Source organism: Pseudonaja textilis, chromosome 7, assembly GCF_049901715.1.
Source record: "Pseudonaja textilis isolate UNSWEBS1 chromosome 7, rPseTex1.2, whole genome shotgun sequence".
Taxonomy (NCBI): domain Eukaryota; kingdom Metazoa; phylum Chordata; class Lepidosauria; order Squamata; family Elapidae; genus Pseudonaja; species Pseudonaja textilis.
The window spans coordinates 43,622,925-43,643,630 of record NC_141996.1 but is presented as its reverse complement, the minus strand read 5'-3'; the positions used below and the strand labels follow the sequence as shown (position 1 = coordinate 43,643,630).

Sequence of the window (20,706 nt, the reverse complement as noted above, 5' to 3'; positions counted from 1 at the left end):
TGAAAGATTTTGAAGAAACAAAGTGTCTTACCATGGCTGGAAGAGTTTAGTTTAGTTCTGTTTTCCTTTCTGGTTGAATTGTTGCAATTGTTATCTTTCATTACTGTTTGTATGTTATTTCTGTACTAATTATTCAGAGATTTTGTGAATACATGTAAAACAAGTATTAGCAAAATTTGTCAAAAAAATATTCAGCAGTGAGTAATGATAATGTTGTACTGAGAAGGGAACTGGAAAATTTTATCTTGTTTTGTTTGATTTTTTTTAAGGTAGGGATCTTTCAAGTTTCATAGTTCCATTAAGCCTACTGGAGCTTAACATGTGTTTCCTTTAGCTTCCTACTGAAAATTGGCAAGGAATTGCAGAACTGCTATTTAGTGGTACAATCCTGGGTTTTGAAGGCCAGCTATGACCCTGTTGTTAAATGCATCCACATGTTTGACTTGTGTTGATTATGACCAGATGATGCCAGGAGCCATATCTTGTTCATTGTGAAACAGCAGAGTGCATACTGCATTTATGAAATACATATACATATGTACATATGTGCCTGAAAGCAAGTATAATTAATATGAATTGGAAGTCTAGATAATTAGCATCTTTTCTCTGAAATCAGACCCCTTAAACTCAGTTGAGCTGAGTCCCAGAAGCAGATATATATTATTATGCTATTTAAATATAAATATAATAAAACATTGATTTCTACTATGGATAACTCAGCATGGAAGTGTGGTTAGCTTATCAAACATAAACTAGTTCATGTTACTGGTACATGCAATTTTTAGTTTGTAGAGTCATCTTATATCTTTGTTTCTTCTCATAATAATAACCATGATAATCAAATGCCTACATTTTTTTAAAATGAAGCTTTAATCCAAAATAACTGGATTAAAGAACTGGCTTTTCACATGAGGACCAAGATTCAAATTAAGCCTGAGGCAGGATTGTAGGAACCTGCTGTGCAAATTGTGGCCACTGTATGGGGGATGGGCACCAATTTCAGGTAAAGAGGGAGAGAAAGAGTTAAACCATCAATAAGAGAGACTCACCAACATCACACATTTATGTTTGGCTCTGACATCAGTAACAGACTTTTGCATATTGATGAAAATTCATTTTGGTGGGGGAGTAATTCTGTATAAAGGTACCTTGTGAACTTGGACACTTCACAAGGGAAAGCACACACTCTATCAACTCCTCACTACAGTGCTTTCAAAGAATCAGATACCAAACAATCAGAGACTTGACTATAGATGTTGAAATCATGGTCTCATTTTCATCTTCATAGGCCAGAATTAGCCAAACAATTTATGCTCCACAGTAGAAAGGTAAAGTTTCACTGTCCAGTCATTCTGATGCTAGGGTGTGGTGCTCATCTCCATTTCTTAGTTGAAGGAGCCAGCGTTATCAGAAAACATTTTCCATGGTCATGTGGTAAGCATGATGATATGCCAAGTTGCATGAAATGCTGTTACTTTTCCACCAATGTTGTTTCTATTACTCTACTTGCATTTGCATGCTTGCAAACTGCTAGATGGGCAGGACACCCAACTTAACCAAATACCCGAAGATTGAAATACCCAGAATCATTGATCTCATAAGCCTCTGCCTAACAGCATACTTTGAATTTGATGAACAATTTTATCAACAAATTAAAGATGCACTTATAGGATATTACCTCTTTCAGGACTTATAACGAAGGTCATAATGTAACATTTGGAAGTTATAGCACTTCCACAAATATGACTCAAAATATGGATTAGATATGTAGAGACACCATAATAAAAGGGGACCAATTAGAAAACACCCACAAAACCATCAACAACATCTTCAAAGGAGATCATTGTATCAGAGAAGAAGTCAACACACTACCGTTCCTTAATATCCTGATCAGCAGAGACCATGATGGCAAACTAGAAGTGTACTGGAAAAGTGTTCTACTAACCCAACCTCCTATAAGAGAAGCTGTGTGAGAACTTTATTTAAATTAGCAGAAAAAACTGCAGTATCCTGAACAACAGAAAAGGGAAATAGAGCACCTATACAACATCTTCTAATAAAATTGATATCCATACAACTTCATCAAGTTGGCTGATCATTCAGAAAAATATAGCCGGATTACTCAGCCCAATATAGCATAACCAAGTCATAAAAACTACTAACAGAATACTATATAACCTCAGTGTAACACACAAGCCAACTATAGACATCCCAAAAATCCGAAGCAAACTAAAAGACCCAGCAGCCCCAGAAGAAAAAACAGGAGTCATATACAACATACAGTGTAATGACTGCATTAGCAGGACAAACAGGTAAGTAGACTGGCAGAACGCACCCATGAACACCAGCTAGCAGTCAGAAGACATAATGCAAACTCTTTAATTTAAAAATATATGGACAAACTTAACCATAGCTTCAATTGGAAAACTGACTATCCTCCATCAAGCCAAGTTCAAATATGTTTGAGAATTTCTAGAAGCCAGGCACACTGACAAATCAGCCATCAATAGAATATAGACATAAACAATGTTTATATATTATGCAAAAGAGACAATCTACAAGCCAAAAGGGAAACAAAAAGACAGAAATATCTCTCTGTCAGCAATCAATGCTCAGATGAGCATAGATTAACACCAAGATTAACACCAGACCAACCATCAGAAAACAATACCCCAATCAAGGAACTATCAAACAAACTCACAGTAAACAGCCCAACCAAAGAATCTCCCAAGACCACTCTCACCAACACTTGACAGGACAAGCTGCTAGAATATAAACTGAAGTAAATCCCACTTCATATTGATGATGTTATCTAGTTTGGGTATTGGGATGTCTGAAAGAAAACAAAAAGTCTCAGAGGGCACCAAGAATGCCTCATTTCAATCCTGAGCTACAAAAATTCTCCTTTATTTCTAAATGCACGTTGTATGCCAGTAATAGTCCTTGCCTTAGGTCATAAGTAGAAGATGAATGATTATAGCTTTATCCCTGATAAACAGTCATCTACATCACAACATTATTAAAATGTTGTAAAAGCTAAGATTGCTTTTATTGGTATTGCTATAACAATCTTGCACATCTTACTGTACCCTTATCCTTATTAAACTTCAATAAATTAAAGGCATGTGATCTGCTTCTGAAAGTTATCTTCTAATCTAGATTGACAAATTATTTCATCTGTTAGAGTAGGGGTGTCAAACATGCATCGTCACTGTTTCATGTGACATATTGCAACTTTTCCCTTTGCACGGCTGTGGCCAGTGGGTGATGCACCCAGCCCATGGGCCATGAGTTTGACATCCCTGTGCTAGGGGAGCAGGAAGAAGGAGGGGGGAGGGGGGAAGAGAGAGACTGTTCAAAATGTATTTTGGCAACAAAGTTATTAAATCTAACTTTATCTTTTAGTTTTAAAAATATTTCTGTTAGAACACATTAATTCTTGTCTATTTCATTAACACTTGGAAGAAATTATTTTCTAGGTTTCATCTTTTAATAATGTAGCAAGTTATAAGCCAATAAATAACTAGGAACAAAATGAGGGATTAAGAGTCACAAAATAGAAATGTTTTATTTTGGTTTAGATTTTTAAAAGATATATGGATAACCTTGCCACTATTACTGCCAGAATCTAATGCTAAGTACCATTAATCTTTGTGTAAATGATTAATGCAAATTGGCTTTGTTCTTGTATTACCAGACAGTAACACCTAGTTTAAAGCTAAAAATAGAAAATGATAGGGAGTCATGTGTAGAATTGGAAAAAAAAAGTGTCAGTTGCTTTGATGCAGGGATTTTGTTTGGGTTCTGTTTTATTTAACATCTTCACTAATAATCTACACAAGCGGGTAAACTGCATGTTAATTAAATTCACAGATGACACTAACTGGAGAGGTGTTACAAATACAGGGTGACCAGATTTCTAAGTAGAAAATCTAGACCACCTGTCACTGCAAGCAGACCCAGCAAGCAGTAGCTAGAGATAGCATAAAAGGATTAGTAGGTTAATTTTGAGAAAAAAAGATGGGGACAAAAATATATTCAGTCCATAGTAAATATACAGTCCATAAAGTAATATTCTGCTTTTAGCATAATACTTGTAGATATTTATTATTTTATTTTTCTGTCCTCAAAGTTATGTGCTAAAAACTGGGGAAAATAATTTCTTAAATACTCAATTATAAGTAAGTTTTCAAATAGTATTTAGCTTAAGAACATTACCTTGGGAAAAAAAAAGCTTGAAGTGAGACTGCGGCACATGTGCAGTACAGAGATAAGCACATGTAAATGCCAAAGAAATTCTGTAAGGTGTTAAATAATCTGAAATATTCAACGTGAATTTTAGTTGCGTGGCTTGGTGCCAGTTTTCTGCACATGAAATATTATTGGAATGCCTTTCCACGTGAATACTTATTAATCCACTTATGTGACACCGCAGTAAAACTTTTAGCAAGATTATAGAATGAAACAGCACATTGGTCTGGAAACAAGAATAATGTATTGCTTAATATTAGAATTTAAAACTGAAAACTGAAAAAAACAAAAATGACTTAAACTCCACTTGTTTATAAGCTGGGGATTTCAACCGATGATGAAAAATTAGTTTTGGGGAAGCATATTAAGCAAACAAATAATAATTCATGTACGTAAGAAGCATGCTTTTTAATATTAAGGAAAATAATTTGAGGAAATTGATGAAGTGCCATTTGTATATTGATGATACCTAGCTCTTTTTATCACAATTATTTGAATTGAATGAGACAGATAAAATCTTTGGACTTGTTAAAGAAATTTGGAATTGTGTTCTGAAAAGACAGGGACGCTTTAGGTAAAGAGTCCCTATATAGGAATTGAATATCTCTTAAAGCTGTATTTTTCCTGAACTGGAAGATTCTAAATGTGGATGAGTATATAAATGGCTGCAATTGGAAATCTTTGGCTAATCATGGAAGGTTTACCAATTTGGCTTATTTTGTTGTTCTGTTATGAAGATAATAGTAAACAAGCACAAAATTCCAAGATATCCGGAAAAAGGTAAGATATTATAATGAGCAATCTTGAAGAAATAAGTGAAAATGTTATGTTATGTTTAAATATGGTTCAAGAATTGTATGTTTGTCTATTTTTATTTGAATGTATTGTGCTTTCTATAATCTTCAAAAGCCATCCAAGTAATTTCATTACTTTAGTGGCAAAGTTTATGTAAAGCTATTTATGTTGTTGTCCATTTTATATTGGTGATTTCCAATAAAAGTTATAAGAAATACTAGGATGGCAGCCAATCATTATGTAACAATCTTTCCTTATTTTTCTGCTTTCATATTTTAAGTTTCCAGTTATTTTCTTATTTAAATTTTATGAGGAGAGCCTATTAAGCAAAATGGTCTTCATTCAACACCATATTAATAACAAGAACATCAACACTGGAAGTCACGTATCAATTGAGAATATTCTGTAGGCCCCAGCTAGGCTATGATTAGCCTGACTGTGGAAGACAATTGTGGAGGCATCTGCTCCGTTAATTTTGAGAGAAAATTTACCAGATGGGGGCTGAAGATTTAAGTGATTAGAAGGAAGTAGATTGGAATACAAATTGGATTAACAGAAATTAGATTGATATAAATCGAATTGAGTCACAACAGTTTGTGTTTGTTATACCAAGGGGCAGGGGATTATGGGAGAAGCAGATGCTCCAATGAGATAGGAATTAATGTTGCTTTGACAGTCCATCTGGGAAAGACTGACTTATCAAGTACATCTCTAATCTCTCTCTCCATTTATCAATGCCATAATGTTAATTAGTACTTCATTCATTAAGTTAGTTACAGAGGAGAAAAAAAATCTCACCCCTGGGCTTTCTATGTTGAAGATTTGTGATTATGCCAAGACATAGGAATTTCTTTTTAGCTGTACTAATTACGTATATTAATCTTATGTAAGTTTTTTTAACCCTGCTTTTGGCACCCAAGAAATTTATTAGGCTTTATTCTACAATATTTTTTCTTCATAATTCCAGATTTGCAGCTATTTAATGTGTTTTCTTAATGTCCTAATCAAAATAATAGAAATTCCAAGTAATAATTGCCCTTGATGCTATTTTAATAAGCTGTTGCATATATTCAACTGTTAATATGTTATTCTTATCACCAAATTTATTAATTGGTAGGTTTTTATTCTTATGGTTAAAAAACAAGAATATTTGTGCATAAACATGCTATTGTTTGACATTATTGTATTTATGGCTTCTGAAGTTTACGATGAATGTCTGCGCTGGTCCATCCTAATTCTCAGACCAAGTGACATCAGCATAACTGAATTTCTAATCAATTCTTTAAACAGTATGTTGAAGTATGAATATTAGATTTGGAAAACTCTAAAATATATTTTTGATATTTTATTTCACTTTTTATTAAATGCATAAGGCTACCCAATTGTATGACAACCTTAGGCATCGTATAAAATCATTCCTAAAATTAAAAACCAAGTATACAGAAAAAAGAAAAAATATTCTAAAACCATAAAACTCATGAATTTCAAAAGTACTTGAATATATGCAATATGTAAGAGGCATGTATTCTTAAAAGATTTGGGGTTCTCCCCTCCAACACAAAGAATATGAAATTGATACATTTAAGCAGCACTATTCCCTGCTCAATATAGGAAGCCAAAATAAGGCATCTCAAAGGGTCATCTGTGTACATTTTTGTTGAGTATATCCTACTATTGTATCCTTCTATGATTCCCCACTATTTATATGTTTCTTTAAAACTTTGACTTTTTCCCACTTTCCATGTGTTCTTTTTTTTGCTTTTAGATCTTCACAAAAGCATTTTATGTATACATAGCAACTGCTTTCCCCAGCCTCCATTTTTTCCTCATTTAAATTGTTCCATTGTGTGTATATATAGAATATCTAAGTCTATTAGCTTTTTTCCGCGTTAAATGGATAAAATAAATGAAGCCATCTGTGAACAATGCAAAAATTTCTATCATTTTAATGTGTTTTTAAAGAATCCCAGATTATTACAAATTAAACTGCTATTTAATACATTCCTTCATGAAATCATAATCAGATTTTTGAAGGATTAATTACATTACTAAATATCTGTTTATTTCTATAGTGATCACTATAGAAATTGTATTATTTCAGGACCTGAAATATTGTTTTCAGAAAATACAAATTAGATTGCAGTTGAACAAGGTAATGCTGATATAGTAATATGCCAAAATGTTTTTTAAAAAGTTGAATTTAAATAGTTTAATATTAAAAGTGGACCCATATTTTCAAAATGCCAGCAAGTTACTTGTATAATACAATGAATAATGGTCTATTACAATATTAACTATTTGCATTTCATATTTTTAAGTTCAGTTGCATTTAGTTTAAGTGAATTATGGATATTTCTTTCTTTCTTTTTTTTGGATAACAACATACATTATGTTTACTGAATAACTGGTTAGTTAACATGATCTAAAACAGTAACATGTTTTTGTGGTATATTCTTTTCACTTGTGTACTGTTGCTTTTAGAACTCATTCACAGAGTTACTATGTAAAATTAAATAACTTATAGACTACTTGAATTCTTATCACCTTTCATTTTCTCATTGTAGATGAGAAAATGATATTTTAAAAATCACACACTGCATACACTGCACAAAATGTAAGTTAAAGGAATTTTGTTACAACAGTACACTATACACTAAAACATCACAAGCAGAGGTGGTATTCAGCAGGTTCTGTCTAGTTCTGGAGAACTGGTAGTGGAAATTTTGAGTAGTTCAGAAAACTGGTGGTATCCTTCCCCTGGAGTGGAGTGGGAATGGAGATTTTACAGTATCCTTCCCCTGACACATGTACTAAGCCACGCCCATAGCACCGGTAGTAAAAAAAACTGTGAATCCCACCACTGATCACAAGCATCACATCTGGTTGTGAAATTTTGCTGTGTATTAATGACTACATAAAGAATAAAAAATGATTGTGAAATGTATTCCGTTAGGGAGCCACAAAAAATACTAATGTTCCAAAATGTAGACATTTATTTGAAACTATTTTCAGTCTTTAATGAACTTTAATGAATAGAATATTTTATTAGGCCAGATGTGATTAGACATACAATGAATTTATCTCTGGTGAAGAAGCTCTATGTGTACATGCAAGCAACAGAGTAATAATAATAATAAAAATGATACTAAGAAGAGAAGGTAGTAGAAAAGATGAGAAGGTTAATAACATTACAGCTGTACAACATGAGTGAATACATCAAGACATAAGACAGTACTGTGAGGATGAGGTATTCAGCAGAGTGATGGCACGAGGAAGAAAACTGTCCCTAGGTGTATTTGTTTTGCCATATGCAATGTCCTATAATGGTGTCCTGCAGGAATGAGCTGTAACAATTTATGTCCAGGATGTGATGGCTCTCTAGTTATTTTCTCCGCCTTTCTTCTGATCTGCACAATATTCATGTCCTCAATGGAAGGCAGGCTGGTTGTGATTGCTTTTTCTGCAGTCCTAACTATTTGTTGGAGTCTGTACTGTTCTGTTTAGTTGCTGTACCAAACCAGACAGTTATAGAAGTACATTGTTTTGCTTAATGAAATGAAATTTGTTGCTGCAATGTTTTTTAAGAACTCCATTGAGACACAGAACTAGTTCCTTCAAATTTTTATTCAGCTTGTTATGAAAAACATTCTTCATCGCTGCCAGCCTTGAGAGACTGGATGAAGTAGAAGGAAATACCAGTGCTTGCACATATTGTGTAAATTAGCACTATGCATTGACATAATTAGTCAGTGTGCTCTCTACCATTAAGAAAAGGGAATTCTATGTAATCTTGATGCAAAAAGAGTGTTAGAAAACTGATAACTACAGTCTAGCAATAACACATCATTGTATTTACATAAATGGAGAAATGGAAGAAATTATAGAAAGAGAAGAAGTCTGATATAAGAAAATTTGAATAGGTTCCTCAATAAGTGTAAAAATACAGATTTTATCTAAGCCATGGCTACTGTGAATGTAATATCAACAAAAGGGAGATTTTTCATGTAGTTCATGATACCAGATTCAATAAGTAGTGAATATGATATTTTGAGTTATAGCAAGTTTGTAATTTAGGTAACATTTCCATTTGCTGGCATAAAATATTGTTTAAAAACAACTGATTGACCTTTTGTTCTTTCCTATGAAATTGAACTGTCATTTGCTGTACAATCATATCATCATTTATTTATTCATGAAATATGCAATTACATGAAAAGCATGAAAATATGTTAAATTAGCTAAATGTGATTTGCCTATAATGGCACAGCTAATAACATTTAGTATATGTTTGTGTTTGATTACATGTAAAATTCTAAGAGGACATCATTACAGTTTTGCTGTATTAGTAAGAGTCATGGTTTAATTATATAAATGGATAAAATATATATTTTATAATTGATATTTTAAGCAGCTCTTGTTAAAAACATATACTTGCACAGTTGTATACAGAAATGAGATCAAACTTTTCTACATATATTGGTTATTTGGAATTAATTGACTGATATTATCCCATAAATATTTATTCAGAAGTAAGCCCTACTGGTTTAAAATGATATTGTATAGGATTAGGAATTCAATAGGATATTAAATAGAAATAGGGAAGTACTGTATGTAGGTGTAAGTTTCAGTTATGCAATTAAGCAAACAAATAAATCTGAATCTAAAATATTTAAAAAACATTCTGACAGGTTGTAATTCAATATCTTTATTGGTAGATGATTGAAATAATTTGTTGGCAATACACTATATTGAAAATGATAGTAATGTAACACTTTTTTCTTGGAAGAAATGTTAAGTTCCATTTTTTAATCATATAAGAGACACAAAACAATAGTCAAATATAGTGCATATAATCTTTGTTGCCTATGTTTTTAATATTGGAGGGAAAGGCATAGTAGTTTCACCCTGAAGGCAAACCATCTGCTATCTTAGAATACAAGGTGAAAAGAAAAGTTGTTTCTTTTAAATTGTTTCTTTTGTAGATCTCAAATGAAAAGAAATAGTTGGTATAAGTAGATAACTCTAATTGTATCTTAATGTTCAGTGGTGTGGAGAAGAAAAGGATAAATTTAATTTTTAAATAGCTCTAGTTATAGAGTTGTACATTGATAGATTAAAGTTTGAATTTAGATATTTGTGTAGGAAAGTGTTCAAACATCTTTCACATGCTAAAAATATGTATTTTTTCACCAAACATCATATTGTAAGCTGAAAATTATTAGTGTGTGTATTTTTGTGTTGCTTTTATTGCTCATCTATCCATAACAGATAGCTGCTGTCTTTTACTATCCAAAATCCATTTCATGACAATTGGACAATACATTTAGGGGATAAGTTGACACCTGTCCTAATGGCACCTGTTAGGAAGTAATGAGTGGTGGGATTCAAATAATTTAACAACTGGTTCTTTGCCCTAATGACCAGCTGGGTAGGCATGGATGGGTAGTCATCTGACTGGGTGGGCACAGCCAACTCAATGTCACTCATGTTGAGGGGCATTCTCCTGGACTCTCGTAATCATGTGGATGCTGCAATGATTGCAAGTATCACTTTCTTCAGTGCCATTGTAACTTTGAATGGTCACCAAATGAACTGTTGTAAGTCAAAGATTACCTGTACAAAAATACAAAAAGCTTTTTTGCTTACAAAAACAGCTGCCCTGAATACTAATCATTTGATTAGAAGTACCTGCAAGCTGGAGTTACAAATCAGAAAGGGTGCCAGAGCATCTTGAGGAATTAAAATAATTCAAATGCAATGATAACTATCAGCAGCCAACTCTTGCTCATAAAGTGAAACCCTTTAGCAGAGAAGTCATTTAATCTCTCCAGAAAGAACACGCCCAGGAAAAGCAATCCTTAGATCCATTTGTATCACATTTGTCTTACTCACCTCACAAGAGGAAATCTAAATCTAAGGAAATCATCCAGAATTAAGGAAAGATCACATACCCCCCAGAAAGGCAGTAAAAAATCAGTGCCAATCTTGCATCCTGCCTCTTGGAAGTACACCCCAAAAGAACAGTGCCAGGAACCACTAAAGCATGAAGGAAGGCCTCCTCCCCACATAGAAAATGAAACCATGAGGCAGGAAAAATTCAAATACAATACAAATAATTAAATCACAACAGTTTAAATCCTTTTAAAATTAAAACACAAGCCTTGTCTGGTTCACTGCCAGAGCTCAACCCAAGGCAAGCTCAAGTGTAAATACTTGAAGTAAGCCTAAGTACAAAGAAAGCAATTAGTACTAGAATGTAGCAAAAGAGCAAACATAGTAGCTGTTGCTTGTTAAACCAATTACCAGAACAAATAGACACAGGAACTAGCCAGATTTCTGAACCCTGCTTTTTTTCAGGAACAGAGATTAACATTTTTTCCTTCCAAACAAAGCTGAATAGGGAAAATTATCCCATCAATAAACACAGAATTAAACATCATCAAGCACAGAATTAAACTTCACCAAAAACCAGTTTAGACCAAAACTCAGAAACGGTATGTAAATTCACATTTGAATCTCAGTCTTTCTAGCTAGCCAAGAAGCCTTGCTGAATGTCACTCATCTTGGTTCCTTGTCATTTAAAAGCTCTGCTTCAATTATTTCTTCAAAGTGCTGATTATTGCATCCCAGCTGGAAGAACTCAACAGGGGAGTATTTCCTCCCAATAGCAGTGTAAAAAGCTTAAGACAACCCTTCCCCTTTAAGAAAGTCAAGCCTCAGCAAAGTACCAACTTTTAAACTAAAACTTTTAAAGAAAAAAAAAACTCTAGAGCTCTTACTGTCAAGAACCTTTACCTATTATAAGGGTTAATGTAGAGGCAGTTTCTGTAAGCAGGGCAATAAAGATTAGGCTAGAAACAACACCCAGAATGTTTCCTTCCTACCTTCCTTACAGGATTCATCCTGTAAAGTGGAAAAAAACAAAAGGAGATTTCTTCCTACAACCGGTTCTCTGAACTTCTTAAAAAGTTAACAAGCAGTTATCCCAAATAAGTGCTTCCAGTGGTGGTTGAATCCCAGACCTATTTATAGACCTGTTTCTCTACAAGGATCTGCTTTATGATTTTAGGGAAGAAGGGAATACAGTAGTCATTTTTATATGACTATATATTTCACATACTAGCTTCATCTTTATCAAAAGAGCAATTATTTCTAGTCTCCCAAATATCTGTTGAATTCATTCTATAACTTCTCACTTCCATAGGAAATGAATACTCCCACAAATGTAAAAATTCAAATGAATAATGGGTCAAAAATAATGTAATTTTCAATGTGACACTGAACTTTATTTATATAGGCCAACCGTAAATGCATTGCATATTGAATGTGCATATGATTTTATAAATACTATCTATGAGGAAGATACTATAATGTTCACATGTGTGTTGTATGAATTCATTCAGAATTAATCTTTGGTGAATTCTGTGAGACATGCTTACATACAGAATGTCTATGACTTTCATTTATGAAAATTATGAGTTTTAAAAATGATTATTTTTTCTTTGTCTTTAGGATCTTATGGGTTACTAATTATTTTTTCTTTGTCATTAGGATCTCGTCTTCGCCAGGAAGACTTTCCTCCACGAATAGTAGAGCATCCATCTGATGTTATTGTTTCTAAAGGAGAGCCTACAACTTTGAACTGCAAGGCTGAAGGAAGACCCACTCCCATTATTGAGTGGTACAAAGATGGAGAGCGTGTGGAGACTGACAAAGATGACCCCCGTTCACATCGCATGTTGCTTCCTAGTGGATCTTTATTTTTCCTAAGAATTGTACATGGACGCAGAAGTAAACCAGATGAAGGAAGTTATGTTTGTGTTGCCAGGAACTATCTGGGGGAAGCTGTGAGTCGTAATGCTTCGCTGGAAGTAGCATGTAAGTAATTCTAAACAACATCCAGACATAAAGTATTTTGCAGTTACTGCATCATAGTGGAGAAATGCATACTTTCCACTATGCATTCCTAACTTTATTAATGTTATCCATAATGTTTATGGGACCATTAAAGGAAAGTATGCTTATTGTTTTGTTCATTGATATAAGTTTGTTAATGCTGTAGTCATGCATAAGCACTTATGCTAAGATACCTATTTCATTCTATTTTGCTAGTGGGGATTATTACTGTTTTTATGCTTTTAATGTCACCTTAACTCTTCAAATAAGGTACAAACTATTCATAATTATAAACTATTTGTATTAATAAATCAAATATCCTTGTAATAATCTTACTTTTTTTACAAGTGTAGTTAATGTTCATTTGTAGAAATGAAATAATACCAAGATACAGTTTACAGAAATTACAGATACAGTTTTCAGAAATTATAGCATTTGCTTCTGTAACAATGGGCTATGAATACTTTGTTATCTTAACAGGACTAGATCTCTTTTTATGCAAATGTAAATTGCTAAATACAAGTGAAATGATCATAAAACATATATTGAGAAAGATACCAAGACTGAATTTGAATTTCATGTATCAGGTCTCTGCTTTGAAAGACTAGAGACAAGTCCTAATCTGGCTGACATTGATTCTGATCTAGGCAGAGTTGGTTGTAGCACCAAAGATAGCAGCTGTAGCCCCAGCTGTTAAATTTGAGATAGCAGCTTGATCTATTGACCACTGCAAGAGAGGCTGTGGTCTAAATGAAAATTCATGAAAAATTGATGAAGTCCTGAGATTATTTTTTTTCCTTTTCTTTTTCAGTACTATGCTATTCTAGTGAGAAAAGATTAAATGAGGTGTTGAATGTTTTAGCTGCAAGGAGGTTGTAGTTCAGAGGTCAGAAGTCATGAAGAAACTGATCATTTTTACTGTACCCTTTAGTTTAAATAAACCAGATCATTTATTAACTAGCTATGTGTATGTATGTATGTATGTATGTGTATGTATATATATATATATATATATATATATATATATATATATATATATATATATATATATATACATGTATATATATGTATATATATGTATATATATGTATATATATGTATATGTATATGTATATATATGTATATGTATATATATATATATGTATATGTATATGTATATATATATATATATGTCTTTCTGTGTGTATGTATATGTATGTATATTTATATGTATACACACACACACACACACGTGTGTGTATGTGCGTGGTGTGTTTCCAATTTATTAACCTTTTCCAGAATAGGAAAGAGATGTTGACAAAAATAGTGATTGTATTCTAATTATTAACTTAGAAAACAGAAGCTAGATTGAAATCAGAAATTGAAAGTAGTACTTTAGTTAACATATTCCAAAATATTTTTGTATTTTTTGTGGTCTTATTATTTGTTTATTATTTGCAATAGTAACATTTCAATTATTTCTTTAAAACCTGAAGTATATTTAACATTTTTATTTGTAAGAATTATTTGAGAATTTAGCAATGATTCTAAAATATAAACCAAGTATTTTAACCCAGTACCTCTAACTTAGTTTCACATCCACCTAGTTTATAATGAGGATTAGTTTCTAACATGTATCTAAATAATACAAATTGTATCTAACCAAGTTCAACGCAAATCACAATTATTTTCTTTAAAAGTACATTTTTTTTTCATATTTGGAATGTAAACAATTTTATATCTGATTTTTTTTAAAAGAAACAAATCTTGTAAACAGCCCAGGCCCAAAGATTCACATTGTATTCCATTGCAAAGCTGCATTCAGAATTGCATTACATATAGTCTTCAACTACCACAATTGGGACCAAAATTTTGATCACTAAGGGATGCAGTCATAAAGCAAGATGACATGTGATGACATGGCTTAGAGACCACAATCTTAGCAATGCTAATTGCTAATGTTAAGTGAATTTTACCAGCCAAGGACCCAGCCTAATCTATGCTATTGTAGGCTTGCTCCCTCCCATCCTGATCTCCAGTAAGGTAAAAGATTGACTCCAAATCCTGCCACCTGTCTATGTCACCCTATCCGCCCTATTAGTTTCCTTATACCCTGTCTTTGTGTCACACTTCTGGGCCCTAAGAAACTGGTTTTAGTTGATATCACTTTCTGCACATTCCTAAGAAAAATAATGACTATTTTAAGGATTTTGAGAGCTATTATGTTCATAATGCTACATTCTTTGTATCATCTTTTTACTTTACACTGTATAGCTCAGACAGGTCCTGTTGGTTCTGTGTTCAGTCACTTTAATTTTTAGTTGCCATTTTGGATATATGAGATGCTATGAGCAAAGAGAAATAAATAAATATTGAATAGAAAATCTGTAACTTTACGGGACAAAACAGCTCTAAAATGTTAAATTATTTATGTAAGTCATGATTAACAATAATTCCACTTCATTTAATAGTCATGTAAAGGTAGTGTCTATACTTTCATTTGATCCTAAATATTAACAGCCATTAGACATTTTGTTTTTTTCAACCTCAAATACTGTAAAATAATTCTGTTACTTAGTTCAATCTCTGCAAACTCTTTTTGAGTTTCATTTGATCAGGATTGTTTGTTAGTAACTGGTTCTTTTGATTACTTGTAAGTTCATGCTTGTGTCATCAGTGATAATTTATAGGCTTCTTGTCAGCTTTTTTTCAGTTGCCTTTCATTTTTCCAACTGTCAGGATATTGTGCAGTAATTCTTGTCTTCATATTTATGCATCTAAAATATTTAACCATTTGTTTCATTTTAATGCTTCGAGATGGTGTTTTGCTTTTACTTCATCTGATATCTAAAGTGTTGTGTCTGAAGATATTCTCAGCCATTTACTCTAGTACCATAATTTGAAACAATTGATTCTGAGCTTTGGCAACTGGGAAAACTATGGCCTTGCAAAGTACACTTTCATGACAGTGTGATATTGCTGTACTTTTTTTCCAAATAGCAGTCATTTCTTATTTCATTTGTATGATCACTATCCATGTGAGTTGTGAAGCTGACAGCATAGACTTCTATTACTTCTACTTCCTCTCTATTCATACTGTTGATATTGCCTGTTGACATAATCTTATATTTGTTTTCCAAAATGCTAATATTTTGCCCTCCCACTTTAAATAAGAGATTTCTTCCTTGCTTCCAAATTTCAGAGTGATTTTATTAGCATATCTACGGTTTTGTTCTACAGAATTAATTCAAATTTCTATTCTAGAAATTAATATACAGTACATGCATTTCTACATATAAGCCAAAGAAACAAGTGAACAGTATGAATCTTTGGAACATTCTTTTTTCTCTTTTGATCTATTGTTTTGATAAATGTTCCGTTTGTTTCTTATTGGTCACCATACAAATTCTTCAGTAGGCAAATGAGTTGAACTGGTACTCCTGCTTTTAAGCCCTATACTCAGTTTGTTGTAGTATACATAGTTAGAAATCTTTGTATAACAGTAATTGAGCATTATTTTGTTAGTATGTGAGATAAGTGCAGCTATTTGATAATCTGAATATTCGTTATCTCTGCCTTTGAGAAGTAGTGGGATATAAATTGATTTCTCACCTTTCATATTGGAAATGTGAACAACATGAAGAGACAAGTTTATCATGCTTGCTGGACATGTAAAAAAGACAAACAAAACTTTGATGCATATGAGTTTAAAGATCAATATTCAGTTGAAGCCAGAACTTTTCCTTTTAGAACTAATTGTCAAGCCCCTGGTGGAGATTGACTCTGAGGGAGAGGAGGAACAGCGGACAGGGAGTGGAAGTGTGGTTCCAGAGGTTTTGGAGGTGGCTGGGGAAGGACAGAGGCCGGCTGAGCAGTCAGAGGAGGACCCAGGCCTATCCCCACTCCATCCTAGGGCATGAAGGGAGGAGAGGATAAGGGAGAGACGTTGTCTACTCTGGAAGAGAGGGCCTTGATCCTCTTCATGGGCTGCAGCTGTATTAACTGAATAAGAGGATGGACATGCATGGGGGGGAGAGCTGGAAACAAAGCGTGGAAATATCTCTAGTTTGTGGTTCCGCTCTTCGTTTGGCATCCTTCCCAGTAGTGTTCTGTTATCTGTGGACTCCTCCAGCCCTTATCTTGCCTGATTTGTGTTGGTTTTCCCCTTCTTCTTGTAACTGCTTTTGTGGGAGTTTCTTGTCTTCTGTCAAGGATATTTGGAGCTTGGAAGCAAAGTGAAGGAATAAAAGGGGCTTCACTGGGTTTTTGTGTCTATGTTTATTTTGTATCCCACCCTCCTCATCACACTAATGGATAAAAAAGCAATGGAAAATTATTTCCATGAAATGGAAATTCATTGATTACTGTGGCAAGACGTATATGCAGAAGGAACTGTTGGTGAAATTGACAGTTGTTGCTGAGATGGATAGATTAAAAAAGATACTCTCTACATTTATTGGTAACTGGAAATTTCATACAGACTTTTTGTGTAAAAATAAAAAAATGAACTTGTGATTTACGACTTTGGTGACCAGATATAATAGATTATAGAACATTCATGATCTATCCACCCCAGGATGAAGTCCTCTTCCTAAAGTTTCCAACCAATAACTGTCCTGAGCTTTCTTTTGCCAAATGGGTCCATAATACTTGCTGATGTCGTCAGTGTATCTTGTTTTAGGTCTCTCTTGTGGAATCCATTCTATGTTAGTCCATCTGTCATCAGTTCTTCTTGCTATGTGACCAGCCCATTTCCATTTCATTTCTTTTATTCTCTTGATGATATCATATACTTTCGTTTGTTCTCTAATCTATGTGCGGATCTTTTTATCTTGTCTTGTGATGTCAAGCATTTTCCATGTCTTTTTGCACCACTCGTAATTGACCACATTGTGAGGTCATTGCCTTTATTTTGCTGGGATATGTTAGAACAGGTAGCACGCACTGATTGAAGACTTTGCAGGCATAGGGCGAGTTTGTTCTTGAAAATTAAGCTTAGCTTGCCAAATGCATGCCCACCAAAATTATGATAAAATTTTAGACAGGAATATTAAAATTGTCTGCTGTGAAGAATATTGGAAGCTGCTTTGTATCTTCTTTTTATTTTTCCCCAACTTTTTTCTTTCCTTGCACTTTTTGATTACTCTTTACTTTCTATCCTTTTCTTTTTTATTTATTTTTATTTTATTTTATTTGGTTTGTCAATTGCTTACAAGATAATAGGTATAAGTAAAAACATAGTTATGAATACATGGATACATACAAGAAAAATAAAAGAAACAATAGGAGAGGGATGGTAGGCACGTTGGTGTGCTTATGCACGCCCCCTACAGACCTCTTAGGAAAGGGGTGAGGTCAATAGTAGAAAGTCTAAGGTTAAAGTTTTTGGGGTTTGGGGAAGAAACCACAGAGTCAGGTAGAGTATTCCAAACATTCACCACTCTGTTGTTGAAGTCGTATTTCCTGCAATCAAGTTTGGTGCGATTAACCTTGAGTTTGTATCTATTGTTTGTTCTTCTATTGTTATGGTTGAAGCTGAAGTATTCATTGACAGGTAGGACATTGCAATGTATGATTTTATATACTATACTTAGATCAGACCGAAGACAACGTAATTCAAGGTTTTTTAGGTCTAGAATTTCAAGTCTGGTGGCATAAGCTATTCTGCAATGAGTAGAGGAGTGGAGAACTCTTCTTGTGAAATATTTCTGGACTTTCTCAACTGTGTTAATATCAGATACGTAATGTGGGTTCCAGACTGATGAGCTATATTCGAGTATTGGTCTAGCAAATGTTTTGTATGCTCTAGTTAGTAATGTAATATTACCAGAGAAAAAGCTGTGTAAGATTAGGTTAACAACTCTTGATGCCCTTTTGGCTATGTAGTTACAGTGGGCTCTAGCACTTAGATCATTAGAGATCCTTTACAGAGGTCCTTTACAGAGCTTGGATCCTCAACAAGGTCTTGACTATTCAGCTTATATTTTATTTTCTGATTTTTTTTTGCCATATGTAAGAGAGCATTTATTTGTTGAGATTTGAAGTTGCCATTTGTTTGACCATTCTGATACATAGTCAAAATCTTTTTGAAGGATAGCAGTATTGTCTGTGGTGTTGAATAGCTTTACATCATCAGCTCTTAATATGATCACAGAGGTCATTTATGTAGATTATGAAGATAGTCGGTCCTAGAACACTGCCTTGAGGGACACCTCTGTTGACAGGTACAGAATTTGATAGGACACTCCCATTTGTTGTCTGTTTGATAGGAATGCTTCTATCCAGTTATGCAGTTGTCCAGAGATACCATAAGATTTTAGTTTTAGGAGTAGTTTGTTGTGTACCACTGAATCAAAGGCTTTACAGAAGTCTATGTAGATTGGGTCTATTGCTTTGCGCTGATCAAGTTGTGTAGTCTATATGTGTTTGCAGTATAAGAGTTGCAGATTGCAGGATAGTTTTTTTCTGAAACTAAATTTTTCTACCCAGGTTTTTTTCTAGGCATAAATAAGTAGTATGGATAGTCAAATGTATGTCAGGTTTTAGTCATTTTTTTTCCTTCAGTTTAGGTGATACATTTCATATTAAATGCGATATACCAGTGAGGTTCCCCAAATGATTTGTTTCATCCGAAATCTTAGATGACATAATCTTCCCTGGCCCTCAAAGGATATATAGTCTAATAATTATTAATATGGTAATAGCAATAGAATTCAAGTATGGAATGTGTGCTATTAATTTTAAGAATTTTGTTTGTATTTATTCAAGGAATCAAGGATTTTTGTAAGAACATATCTGAGATTCATACCACTAGGCCAAGAACTTTGGCTTTAAATAGTTTAATTGCTGCAGGGACAAAATTGTCAAAAGGTAGATTGCTTATCTTCAAAGATACTTTTGAGCTTTTGTAGCTAACTCTCTTATTTGATGATCCCAGCTTGTGGATGACTGAAAATTAATACTTAAGAATTTGAATGAGGTGTTGTCTTTAATTGTACAGCTTGATGGATTATCAGACCGTCTTTTAAAAAATATAAGAACTTTCCATTTTTTAAAGTTTATTTTTAGCTCTTTTCTATCACCGTAAGTTCGAAGGTCTTTGAGATCTCTATATACCCCAGTTTTGAACTTGTAAAATATAATTCCATCATCGGCTTACCAAAGAATAAAGCTTAGATCATGGGTGAAGAATAGGGGATGGAAGTCTGGATTGGAAAAAAAGGCAGTTCCCCAATTTTGTGGGTCTGTAGAGAAAGGTAGGCACTATCGGGGCATGATTATGCTATGTTAAAGAACTAGCAGAAACAGCTTTGATTTTGATCTTTAAATTTTGCTGATTGATAGTTTTGTTTACATCTCTCTTGCTATGTATATGTGGCATAAAAAATAGGATGAACGAACCTTGTCAACTATTTTTTTTTCATCAGTTACCTTAGAATCCTCAGTTGAGATGACATCTGAAGTGACTGGTGTGGTGAGTGATGCAGTTAATGAGATCAAATGACTTTATGACCTCAACCCCTTGTGGCCTTAGCTCTCTCATCCATCTTCTTAGACCAACTAATTGTGAGGCATATGTAGAAACAGGATTAAACAAGTGTGAACAAACAAGTTCAAGAGCTTCTGTTACCACCATTACTCAGGACAGTAGAAAATAATCTTGGAACTGCAGGGTTAAAGGTATAATATTTTGAATAAATAATTATAGTTATAAAAATGTTTCAGCAGTTTGTAGAAAGTTGCTTCGCAAGCTGTGGGATTTGATTTAGCCCTAGTGGGAAAGCT

General features: G+C 33.5%; 1 protein-coding gene across 12 annotated transcripts in view; it reads left to right on the top strand.

Annotated features, from left to right (window-relative positions):
* The window catches only part of ROBO2 (roundabout guidance receptor 2), a 783,469-nt gene that overhangs the window by 416,832 nt on the left and 345,931 nt on the right, over positions 1–20,706 (top strand). For all 12 annotated transcript variants that reach the window (XM_026700666.2, XM_087937503.1, XM_087937509.1 and 9 more), the window contains exon 2: positions 12,598–12,924. In XM_026700666.2, the coding sequence (XP_026556451.2) occupies positions 12,598–12,924 (327 nt within the window). The remainder of the gene's footprint in view (positions 1–12,597; positions 12,925–20,706) is intronic.